The sequence below is a fragment of the Cyclopterus lumpus genome, chromosome 15 (genome assembly GCF_009769545.1).
Source record: "Cyclopterus lumpus isolate fCycLum1 chromosome 15, fCycLum1.pri, whole genome shotgun sequence".
Lineage (NCBI taxonomy): Eukaryota > Metazoa > Chordata > Actinopteri > Perciformes > Cyclopteridae > Cyclopterus > Cyclopterus lumpus.
The window spans coordinates 10,264,551-10,277,985 of NC_046980.1; the positions used below are offsets into that span (position 1 = coordinate 10,264,551).

A 13,435-nucleotide genomic window follows, 5' to 3' on the forward strand; every position below is an offset into this window, starting at 1 on the left:
CTGGTGGCTGACTCATGGGCGAGCCCTGCTCACTACCATAATGGAGAGTGAATATGAAGCATTCCCACCTCTTACCTGCCCCATTTATAGGAGGTTATAGACTTGAGAGCTCATTATTCATAATAGCTGGATTGAGGCGGCACCATATGTAGCCTGAATCCAAACATGCGGCTAATGCGAAAATCTCTTCACTGAATCATATTGGAGTTCTGAAGGGTTGAAAAATGAAAGCATGAAGAAGGGCTCTCTGTATACCGCACACTCACTAAGCACACCAGCTAATCATTCTTTGATTCATCATGTGTGAAATCAGCATCTGCTTGACGTTATTATATTGCTCGGTTGCTCAGAGCTTGTGACGGGCTTGTAGCATTTTTGCCATCCAGATAATGTACTGAAGGAGGTTTATCTACTCCACACGATTTCTGTTGTTTCTGGAGATTACAGTAGTAATGGCATCATAGTCCCCCATTATTTGATCGTATCACAGTTTCAGCTTGCCGTTGGAACTATGAAGCCATAAAGTAAACATGCCTCCATAAAACAAACATGTTGAACACCGGAGCAGATTAAGAGTAAACAAAAGGCAGGGATACACTGCTGCAACACAGCTTGTCCTTGCATAGTCTGAGACTGAGGAAGCAGAGAAAAGCGGCTTTAATCAATTAGTGAGAAAAAACGTGGCTGGCAGGCTCCTGCATTTTCAGTCTCCCCATGTCTCTTGCTTCCATATTAATTTGCTTATTTGATGGTAAAAAGCACAGACCACTTTAATATTTCATGCCTTTATCTTGCTCCCGACTAATGGCTTAGTGGGGTGTTTTTTTTTCTATATATTTATATATACTGATTTTGATTACGATACGTAAGGTAAGACATTTCCTTTCCAGAACATTTGGTGTTTCGTGGCCCTGTCTTCTCTCAGATAGCAGAAAGGCTGATAATGGAACTGAGCTGCAGAGAACGAGGAAAGAAGACCTGAATAGAAGTATCAAATAAAGTCTTATCTTGTGCGTTTTTTTGAGTTACAAGTCAGCTCTGCTTTTGAGCTTCTAGTAGCTCTGACCTAATCGCCCACAGTTGGTAAAAAATGAATCTCTCTCATTGTTTTCTTTCAGCTTACATACATAATAATGGCACTCAGATGACACATGAATAAACTTTCACCTCATTTATCAATTTGTATAGTAACCCAAAAATACAAACAATAAATATGATCTAAGATACATTTACTTACGTAAGTGACACATTAAAAAGAGAGTATAATATTTCTCCACTTGTATTCTTCATATATCTGCTCCCTAATAACCAAATGTTATCATGTTTGTCTATAGATTATTGTTACTACTGTCTATATTTTCCATTGTCTGTCTGTCCTGGAGATGAACTCCTCCTTTGTTCCGTTTCTGATGTTTAATTTTCTCTTCCTGCAATACAGACTGTAAATCACTTTGAGGCCAATTGTGATTTGCTTTTCAACTTGGTTCATTGGGAGTCTTGATGGTGCCAGCGGCAGTGTTTATAAAACAAAGTAATGTATTGGCTAATAGATCAGCCAAAACCAATAATAGTCAGCATCTACTCCCTACCATCACAATCTCTTATCCTCTCATTCCCACCATCGCTCGCTCTGGCAGTCTATATCAGAGGGAAGCTAATGGTGATAGTCAGACCCGGCTTCTTCTATTTCAAGGGCCTCTTCTATTGCCAACACAGTCAACATTGTGGACACAGATCATTACTGTTCGTCCACGTATACCCATTGCACCTGAGAGAGCAACATGAGCTGAGTTGTCCTTGTCCGTGTGATAAAGCGGCCCCTGTATGCAACAGCTTTTTCTCCAAAACCTCCAATAAACTCTCCAACTGATGTCAGCCTTTGAAGAGTGCCCTTGCAGAACTTTTCTATAATAATAACTAGTTTGCCAGGGCTTTGTTATACGAGCTGAACTGCAATCTAACAAAGCATTTTGCAATCCATCCATTCTCCATACAACCATCCTGTTGTATACCCTATAATAATAATATAGACAAAACACATTCTCACCAACACACTATTCACAGTCTCCTGCTCACATGCAGACTCCTGGTACCTATTCTTATTTTCATGTTATTAATTTACAAACCTTTCTATCCATCCATATAAATACTCAACCATCCTTCCTTTTCAAGTGGGCCTTGGTGAGAATACCTTCTGGGGCTCGTCTGTACTTGAAACATATCTGGACTTACGTTTCAGAGAGGTTAAAGACCTTCTGGGAATCCCCACTCAATATGCGGTACGTGATCGGGTCGTTTTCTCTGTCTGTGGCCTGGGGAAGGAATGGGAAAGCAGGATCTTGAAGATAAAATAGTGCCATTAAAGTTGAAGGCTATGAGATATGACAGCTGAGCAACAAAGATGCTCGACTGGAGTGAGGGTGAGAAGATTGTTTGCTGGAGAATGAAATGTGAAATGTGTGAAACCTGTGTTGCTGCCTGAAACTACAATATACCTTAATGTATAAATATGTCACAAAACTGTAGCATCATACTGAATGCCTCATTTAATTTCACATTTTCTTATCTGCCTGTGTGTGTGTGTGTGTGTGTGTGTGTTTGGTTAGCGACTCACCTGCAGATTGAGCAGAATAGCTCCTATCCTCATGGCCTCGCTGACTTCCAGGTTGTAGGCGAGCAGAGGGAAGCGTGGGGGGCTCTGGTTGTTGGGGGGCAAAACCTCAATGTACACTGTAGTGATGGAGCTCCTGGTGGAAATAAAAGCACACATTAGCCCACGACATTGTAAAGAAAAGGTCCAATACATATTTTGGATTGCAGAAAAGAGAAAAAAAAAAAACTCAACAGGTTTTCGTTGCACTCATTTTAAGTGGGACATCAAACACAAAACAGGCCTTTCATTCGGGGCTGACTGTGTTCATTGTTTTCTCATTTATTATGCGAGCAATCTTTTGTGAAACTACTGTGAAGGTACATTCATTGAAGATGATCTGACGAGGGTTGTAACCGCTTTGTGAAGTACACATCACAAGCTAAACAGTCGACAATGTAGGAAACATATTGAACCAGAATCAGTGTTAGATGGAGCAAGACCATCTGTTTAGTTTGAATCCCAACAGCTTGTCCGAATTATTATTACTTGATCGAAAAACTTATCATGTCATCCAGCACCTTATGCATTATTATGAACACATATTGAATAAAAAAATAATTAAATAACACATGCTGGTAGCTCCTCTGCAACCCTGATAATGTGAGTTCTGAAACAACTAGAACAAATCTGCAACAAATTATTTAAAAATCACATCACACTGAAAGAAGACAACTTCATTCTATTGCTGGAGACATTTTGTTCTCTCGTTTTCACAGAGATCACACATAAGAAGAGAACTAGTGTGAAATACCTTCTCTGGGTCTCTGGTGCGTTGTCAAAGGCCTTGACAGTGAGCGCGTAAGACCGGCCCACTGTTAAAGTGACACCAGGCGCCACAGTGATGCGTCCAGTGCGATTACTAATGATGAAATGTCCCTGGGCACCAGCCAGTATCTCATAGGTCACCAGACCATTCAGTCCCTCATCAGCATCTGTTGCCGTTAACTGGACAAATGGAGGGAGAAAAAGAGAGACATACACATTATAGTATGTTGATACTTCTATCCGTACTTTGTAGTTTTGCAGGTGGAGTTCTGCACAGCTGACAGTAACAAGCTTACTGGACCAGTCAAGCAGTAAATATTTCCCAGTAGGGGGTTGCCCTATTGTCGACTAATAGAAACATGACCTTTGTTTCATGTGACGATAGGAACAATTGGGATGGCATTTAGCTGAAAATATACACACTACTGGCAATTTATTTTTGCTGGTTGCGAGCAATATCTTCACTCCTTGTGATTACAGTTTTTAATTTTATATTGAATGGAATTAATTCCATGCTACCTTTCATAAAAGATGGATTACAAAGATGTGGAAATACATTCAAGCCCATTATTTAGGGCATCCCGCTGCTTGTAATTATGAACTCTGGTGTCGTTGGCTTCTTATCTGGAAGGCCTTGAAACTTTAATCCAAGCTGCCCAGACCTCCTTTTTCATGCTCCTGACGTTGGAGTAAAAGCTTTCGCATCAAATAAGCGGCAACATCCTCCGGGGGGCCTGCAGCTCTCATAAACTGCTTAGAAATATCGGTTAAGCGGTCATACCAGACACTCTGTGGCCCCTGGCCCCTTTTCAGGGAGGGCGAAACGGCAGATTTTTAAGAGAGATCAAACTTGACCTTTTCAGGCTGTGACATTTTTTTTGTTGGAGAGGCTGTGTTGAGAGGACAGATCCACTGAAGGACGAAAAGATCATGCTTCAACTAATAAATGAGAGACAATACAATTATGGGCGCTCCACATTAATAGATATAGCAGAATGGATTTACATTTTGACGACTATCTGCATATGCGTGTATATATGTGCCTTCACATATCCTCACGCATGTCCTGTGCAAGTGCACGAAAGCTTGCTTTAGTTGGTTTTAGAATGTGTATATGCGCGTCTATGAAAAAGGAAGATCTGACCTTTAAAGACGATCTGACATTTAAAGCCGGTGCAAAATCCTGCTTTTAAAATCCTTTTAATGCAAAGGTAAAGATTGATAAATGGTCATCATTGATGCCAACCACAAGAAATTCACATCAGTCATGACAGCAGCTGTTCTGCAGAGTAAAAGCTCTCCGACTTGCCTCTCATGAATGCAGATGAGACCAAGGGAACTGTAATTGGGCGCTGGATCGTTAAGGTTATTTACTTTGGGAATGAGAGAACGTGTAATGTGTGCGTAAGATATTTCTGTGCCAGGACCGGGACAAAGACGCAAGGGGTAAACCAGAATGGCGTTGGATTGATTACCTGTAGTACCGTTTCCCCCAGCTGCATGTCTGTGAAGACCTCAACGCTGTAGGAGACCTCGTCAAACATGGGCGTATTGTCATTGGCATCAATGACCAGGATGTTGACAGTTACTGGGATGCTCTGCTGGACGCCATCTGATGCCACCATCTGCAAACACAAAGAAAAAAAAAAAAAGTACATAGTGTAGCTTTAGAAACTGGAGACGAGTAAACAAATGCCATCCCTTGAAATAAATCCCAGGGAGCTGATTCTTTTAGGCAGGCGTATGCTTCCAGGACGGTTCTTGCTTTGATAGGACAACGAGTCATACTGCGACTCGTAACCGCCATTAAGTCACTTACACTTTGCATGTGTTTATTTCTCATACACTTAATTGGAAGTGGCTTTTCCAGAGATGAGAGGAGAGAGAGCTTGTACAGTATAAAGCCTGCCTAAAGGACCGTTTGCAAACTCAATGTGCATTTGTCCTCGCCAGCTCTGATCTTCTGGACTTGGACTAAGTTGAGGCACAAATGAAGTGTAGCAACAACAGCAGCGGGAACGACTGTACATGTTTCCGTTGGGGAAATTGCTCTTCCACAAACATTTGCACTTATCGCTGGCGTGGAGATTATGTGACGCTGTACATCAGGAGGGTGCCTCCAGTCGCAGCTACACATTCACAGTGAGGGTGTTGTACAGAAACACACGATAACATACACGACGGCAGCTACTTTCTCTATCATCAAACAGTGTGTCTGTTTTCCAGCCAGCCCCAGGAGAGAGATGCCAGACATTTTTTGGGAGCCAAGAGAGAAAACACATTTGGATTCACTGAGTCATCACAACTGTATAGACACTCCGTACTTATACACGTGCTGACACACACACACACACACACACACACACACACACACACACACACACTCACGGAACAAATGTCAAATGTCAAGCCTGCCTCCTCACACAAACAGTAAGATATGACACAAAACATAAACCTAACAATCTTTGAAGGCTCATGTTTATCTTAATTGGATCTGTGCGCTCTCTCTCCCTTCGGTCCAGGATACGCAGAGTAATTATACAATTGAGTTGCTACTCGAATTCATGACAAATTTCTCTCAATGACAATGTCTGAAATAAGATCATGTTCAGAAAGCCTCTATGCCGTTATCTTATAAACACTGAATTAACAACCTTTTAATATAACTCAGAAAGCATTGCATTCACTTGTTATATCTGATAATATAGCAAATTAAGATTATTAACTCAAAATACCATGCAACAATTCAGCTAAAACCCATGCCATAGGCAACAAATTAGTTCATGCTATTAGCTTGTGTAGCTTTTGCTCTAACATATCGAGTTGAAAATTATCATAATTATAATCATCAAACTTTCCAGAAAAACTGCCTTTAGTGCAACATCACAGAAACATCACCAGGACTGCCTTAACTTTTGTTGGAATTGTATATCACAGATTTGTTGAACTTTGCAAAAGAACACCAAATACAGTTACAACACCATAAACCCTGCCTGGTTGTTAAAAGACAGTTCACTGGGAACTACTTTGAATGCAGCACGTTTCAAAATTCATGAATATTTGATGACATTCAGTTCATAGTCCCCAACACACCTGCCTATAATCTGTAGGGTAAGGCCTTTTGTAGTTAAGTGCGTAATAGTTTAATTTTTAAATAAAGGACATAACAGCGATGGCCAGCGGCTCAGCCGTAGTGGACTGTAGCACCGACTCCTCCTCTTCACACCATCTCTGCATTACAACTAACAGGTGGCAAAGCAGGTCATGGCCTCAACAGCTAGAGCCGGTTTCACTGATCCTGCTTTGGTCACCGTCACTGCTTAACCAGTAAAAAAGGTTTGCCGTGGTCATGGTGCCCGCTGAAACACTGTCAGCTCTAGTCAGAATGTATCCTGAGCTTAAAAGAAACAAAGAAATGCATTTGAGATCCTCGTACCCCAAACAGGAGCAATAAACCTATATAATAAACATGAATGTGCACATCAACTTTCCACAAACACACAGTAAACATATCACCTGCATAAATAAGGATGTTCCAATCAACCCGTCCAAACGTAGCATTACATCTGAATGTGATTTTGAATCCTCCCTGTCCAGAAACTCCCGCACACTCCAGGGAACCAACCCCACAGAGCTCACTGTTGGTTTGCTGATGCTCTCTAAACCAGAAGGAAACCCCTGGATCTAGGGAGCTCCTATATTTCACAAGATGCTGAGCGGCAGCGCAGAAACAAGTCACTTTGGTGAACTTGCTCTTGTTGACTTCAATGAAACAGCAGTAAAAAAGAAACTCAAACAAGCCCACTAAAAACACCACACAACAAGAAGATTAATAAAACATTATAAAGATGAAGTAACCCACTACAGAATCCTAATGGAACATGAAAGTAACTGCAGAGTTCAGTGAGATTGAACCAATTTATATATCAAAGGATTAGAGAGTTCCCACAAAATACACTCTTTATATGTTGCTTTAAACAAATAGTTTGACATGTTGGAAAAAAAACACCTATTTGCCTTCTTGCCAAGAGTTAGTCGAGACATTCTTTGTGTGAGTGTTTGAATTATCTGTAACCACGTTGTATTTTTGCTGTCAAATGTAAAGATACAGTCCGACTTACATTTGCCCCACAAGCAGAAACCAGTTAAGCATCCAATTCATCAATTTGACAGAGCAAGAAGGAAAGTGACGCAAATACAGAAACTAAGCAAATAGAGAAACCCTTCACAACATTAGAACTACGTTATAACAAAGTTTCCTGGGGGCACTAACAACTGGGAAGAAAGCTGTAGTCATTATTTACCAGGCTAAACAAGTTAATAACAATTTATAAATCATGCAGTCAAAATGTTGGCACTAAATGTCAGATAATTGTTTTAATTAATTTAAAAATGAATGTACTTGTAGCATATTTCTTTGTGGCTTATATTTGCTGTCAAACATGGAGAACGCTGAAGATGGGTTCCTCATTTGCTCTATATAGTATAACGTAAGATTAACATTAGAGAAAGGGTTGCTTTTTTTATTATAAAAGTACAGAGGTCTGATGTGCCTTTGGTTTACCTTTTGATGGACATGTGTAAATTCAAGTGAACAGACTGTTTAACTTCCCTGCTATTTGACTCCTGATAAAGGTCATATTCTTCTAAAAGTCTCAGGTCAGCTTTGTATCTGCAAGTGCCTCTTGGTATAGCGCTAACCTGTGTCTTCTATTAATATAGACATAATGGGAGATATAGGTCAAAGGGCTGTAGTGGTGTCTTGCAGATAGCTTCCCCTGAGTCCGAGGCCTACCGTGAAGGTATAGGCCATCTGCTTCTCCCGGTCCACAGGTTTGATGAGCCTCAGGTGGCGGATTATCCCCGTTGGGTTCAGGCTGAAGATCGTGGCGTAGTCATCCAGGGTAATCTTCACCATGGGGTCTTTCGTCTTCCAACAGAAAGATATACAAAAAGAACCACATTACCATGGTGACATGAGCGTTTCATCATTGTTCCAAGGCCGCAGCTGTGGGGCTGAGAAAACCTATCAAACAGTACATTTTGATCTACCAAAGAGTTGAAAAGGTAATGTGCTGGCAGGTTTCTCATCAGTCTTCAGAAGACGGTGGAGTTGGAGTTGAGGACGGAACCAGAAACCAATGTATTTTTAACATAATATTTCCAAAAAAGAAAACAACAAGAGGAAGTTACTTCTGCTGAAACCACCTACACCCATCATAGCCTATGCTCCTTTTAGGGAAAGTTCACATTAAGCAGTCGAAAAAAAGGTTGGATTTCTACAGCTTTTGTAACATTTTCATATAACATTTTGAAAAAGAGACATTTACTTGAGGTGTGTCATAACCGCTGTGGTTAGATTGCGTTAACAAATAAACCTTGGGTCCTCTGTGATCCATTTCTTGCGAGTCGGTTTTGATTCACATCGATCAATGAGTCCTCGTGAGAGAGTTTGGTAAACATCAGGACTGGGTGGCTTATTGATTTTAGCCATCACTGTTTCTCCTCCACTTTGATTCGTTAATCTTCTCCAAAGACAGACTAAAGGGATATTTTGAAAGATGAACTAGAGGTAGTGGTCATTTGTTTGTACTGTGTGTGTGTGTGTGTGTGTGTGTGTGTGTGTTTGACTGTTTGCTTCCACCCGTTCAAATATAAATCTCAGTACCGTCAGGGTGCGGGGGGAGTTCAATGCCACTTTGGCTGGTGGCACACACAAACACGCACCCACACAATCACACTCTTTGTTAAATGTGTCAAACTCATGTTTCAAAACTCCCACTTCATCCGACTACAATCAATCCATGAAATAAAAATACAATTCTTTTGAGAAGAGCTCAGTTGGTAATCAAAGAGAATCATTGTATAACTCTTTACTGAGGAAACTGCAGAAACCACAGCAAAACATCCATCTGCATGTAAAGACGAACAACACAGCACAGCAAACCACTCCACACACACACACACACACGCACACACTCCCGTTAGAATACAAAAGTCAGTGCATCAGCTCGATGAATCTACACACACCCATCATTACCGGAGAGCTGTACGGCATTTAATACAACGTTTATGACATTTCGAAACAACAGAAAACATCATTTCTGCTGTTGCGAACACACTGAAAAGCTCACAAATGGTGGTTTAGAACGTCTCCGGCAGGGATGAGTGCTCAGTTTGTTTTAAAGTGATGAATTAAATGTAGGGATGTCCCAAGTCAATTTGCAAAGTGTGACTCAACCTGATCAAGGCTTTTTTTTGTTATGAATCCGTGTTGGAAAAGTAAAGCCTGTCCACTTCTGATTCTTTGTTTAGTACCTTATTGTGCTCCAAGTATGTCGTCCTATTTAAAATATATTGATTCACATAAATTTGCAGTGTTTTGCCCATGTTGCCATTACCGTTTTATCATCACGCTTTTGTCAATGTATTGTAAATCTCTACTTTGATCTTGTTTGTTCTGTTTATTAAAGTAGTGTTTTACTTATTAGAAAGAAAGAGAAGAAAAAACAAAATTGCCTTGCACTTCTCTGTAATCTATAGAGTGAAGTGCATTTAACCTTGATTGGTGACGAAGAGAAGTTTGATAAATCCTGTCCAAACCTTCCCCACACTGACACAAAACATTGCAGGAAGCTTTACATAACAAATTGTAAAAAGCAAATTAAAGCTGTGGTGCAGGTTTAATGGAGAGCTATTAAGCAGTCACATTACTTAATTGAATTGGCTTTACTGGTATAAATCGAGGCCCGCTTTAAGATATCAAGTGTGCAGAGTGCCGCTCTATTATGCAGGAAAACATAAATATTAAATGAATCCCTCAAAAGATACTCAATATTGAAAAGGACTAAAGTTTGAAAGTAGGAGAAAGAGAAAATAATTTGATCGGGACATCCCTAAATTACAATCTGTGTGTGTGTGTGTGTGTACATGCCATTGCACCTAAAAGCAACCCCTTTACCTACAGGTGTATCACCACGAGCCAGCTACAACAAGGAGAGAAATACAGCAGGAGAATGACTCGTGAATTTGTTGTTTGTTACTTTTTGTGAGTGCACAACAAAAACAAATGAAAAATCAATAGTTAATCAATGCACTACAATTGCTTTCTGTGTGTATGCACACATGCATGAGTAAATACATTTATAAAATATAATATATAATATAAATAAAAGCATAGCCGGAGAAAGGCTCTTTCTTTCTACCTCCTCAATGTCATTATCCAGAGCGATGATTCCGAGTGGGGCAGTGAGGTTGGCACTGGCTGAGATAGTCGTACCCACTGGGGAGGACTCACTCACGTAGCCCTGATAGGTGGCAAACTGGAAATATGGTGCCTGGTTGTTCTCATCCAGGATTTCGATAATGAGGTCAGCATAGGCTGGGAGGGGGTGACCGTTGTCCTGTTCAGCCTGAAATTAAAAACAACAAGAGCAAAGAAAGAGTGGAAGTCAAAGTCAATTACCGACAAGCGGAGAAAGGCTTTAATTACTGCTGGAAATGTATTAGGAAGTACTAATAAGTAGTTGGATGATGAAAGTTATGCTGTCCCAACTCTTACGCAGGGACAGAAAGCAATCATTTCTCCGAGTGTCATTTTAATTTAAAAAATTGACTAAATTTAATCAAGGGTCTACTTTGGATTAGGCCTTAGTAATTACCAGAGCACTTAACGCAAATACCATCATTTGTTGGGCAGAGTCAGTAATTAGTAGCTCTTGCTACACCAGTGACCAGTGATGGAGGGAGGCTCAATGGAAATATTGTTCACTAAGTCGGCGCCAGAATTGACTAATAAACAAGGTTACTAGCATTTCCAGAGTGATCTGTCTCGATTAACTCAACTGAGCTGAGTCTCTGTTTTGATTGAAAGCTTGAGTGAACCCTGGAAACGGTCTGATAGGACAAAATCCCAGTTGACACCTCTTCATCTCTTTGGCAAGTTAATATCTTTCTCCAAAAATTGACATGCGGCACCCAGCCGTGGAGCACCACTCATTTAAATGTCACATTGCAAGTTGATATAAATGGTAGGATTGAAATGACTCAAACAGGGAAGGCTCAGTTCGTGACGAAACCAGCAATGTTCTCCAAGATATACTACATGTAATCAATGTACTTTCTTTGCATATAAAATATTACAAAATACTCGAACATGCAGGGTCACTGGACATACTAAATGTTACAAAACAGCTTCATAAATTCCCAGAGCATGAATGAAATGTTGACTCACCTGCAGCCAAACCCTGTTTGTATTTGTGTCACTGTATGGCACAATCATCAACATGTAAACACTCCTCTCCCCTCATTCTCCAGCACAGTTGGTGACATGACAGCTTAAGCAGCTCAGTACATTACCACAAATCCAAATGGGTGTTGTCCCAGCTTTTCAAACTGTAAAGAAAAAACCTGAAGAGGCTGCACTTTAACCGGAGTCGTGTCTCAAACCAGCCGAGGGAGAGCAGACCTGGTCTGGCCAGGCTGTCAATGTTTCCTCTCCGTACATATGTCACTATTGGCTCCCACACTGGGATGTTTCATAAACATTAAGGCTTTGAAAATACAGATCTAGAGGGGCAGTGAGGCAATATCAGTTTAAGCCAGAATATGGTTCTACAGCTAAACGCTAAAGTGCTGGGGGAATATATCTGTGCACTCTTTTGCAGTTGTGGCACATCAAGTTGAGTTTCATTCCATTTCATATTTTTATTGGTATCGCCATGGTACAGCAGCCTCTCTTTTCCAAACATCTTCTCCCCTTTTCCGTTATTTGAGTGATAATAACACCCACACTGCACTGACCCAGAGATCCAATCTGCTCACAATATCACCGGAGGGGAAAAGCGCTGTCATTGACAGACAAAGTGGGTGCGCCCGGCTGTTCTTGGCTCATTTCTTCGACATTGACACGCAAACATTTTTTTGAGTGAGAAAAGACGGGATGGAGGTTTACGGTGTTCCCTGGTGATTTGGCTCTTTAGCGGTGTGTCCCTATTTCTGGGAGGCGGTGCTAAATGACCTGCGCTCCACCGGTTCAACACAGGAACCTGCCTTTGTCACTTGTCTTCATTTCATCAGTCATTCGGACTCTATCAGGATCAATAATGACTTTTGAACAACAGCAGATGTGTTTTCTTAAATATTCTTGAGATGCTGCAGCTCGTTCCATCACTGTTTGTTTGTATCTCCGATAGCCATAGCTACTGTATGTGCACCACATACTTGGTTGCATCAGAGCACTCTCAAGATACCAAAGTCTAAGTCTCACTTCCCTGCCCCTTGGAGCCCTTGAGCAACGCTTCCTCCCTATCTTTATGACCGAGGTAGATAAGGTTCCTAAAGTGCCTCCCCTCCTCACACATCTCTCCATCTAGCTTGGTGTGTTCCTGCTCCCCCTTTGAACTTTCTCCATTCCCCTAGCTATGCACAATCTTCTCCGAAGACATGCAAAATGCCTCTCATACGATCAATCGCCCTTCGCCTTCTTCCTCTTGTGGAAATCAGCTCTTGCTCTCATCTCCTTTGCTCCCCAGCTACTACTAACAGCAGGTTACACAGCGCTCAGAGGTGTCTAGAGGTTAGTGATGGCTGGATGGAAAGTTCATCTGCACCGCTGCTCTGCCCCAACAGTAACGAGGCAATCCCTGATTCTGCTCTAAATTAGGATTCAGGTTAAGTGCGGCAACCTATCCTCCTGCTGAGTCCAGCCTATCCTCCTGCTGAGTCCATAAATCATAACATCTTTTTTAAACACTCAATCTCCAAAGCAGCTAAAGATAAGGTTGATGGATTTCAGGACTGAGGCTATCTAGGTGGAGAGGGTTCATGCTTAGGTTTTCAAGATATAAGTTAAGCTTGATGTGGCATATTAGTACAATATTAAGGTTTTTGATGAAACCTAATGCAGAGGCAGCCGGAGTACCAATATTGTACATTAAGCTGAACCCTGATGAAGACAATCAAGCTCTATCTGGTTCAGTAAAAGCAGGGGTCAATCATATTTTGGCCAATGGATTT

At 41.1% G+C, this 13,435-nt stretch overlaps 1 protein-coding gene across 2 annotated transcripts in view; it reads right to left on the reverse strand.

Annotated features, from left to right (window-relative positions):
• The window catches only part of LOC117744319 (protocadherin-15-like), a 190,660-nt gene that overhangs the window by 74,538 nt on the left and 102,687 nt on the right, over nt 1-13,435 (reverse strand). For both annotated transcript variants that reach the window (XM_034552518.1, XM_034552517.1), the window contains exons 12-17: nt 10,624-10,830; nt 8,214-8,348; nt 4,894-5,043; nt 3,405-3,598; nt 2,615-2,747; nt 2,233-2,312 (exon numbers count right to left, since the gene is read on the reverse strand). In XM_034552518.1, the coding sequence (XP_034408409.1) occupies nt 2,233-2,312; nt 2,615-2,747; nt 3,405-3,598; nt 4,894-5,043; nt 8,214-8,348; nt 10,624-10,830 (899 nt within the window). The remainder of the gene's footprint in view (nt 1-2,232; nt 2,313-2,614; nt 2,748-3,404; nt 3,599-4,893; nt 5,044-8,213; nt 8,349-10,623; nt 10,831-13,435) is intronic.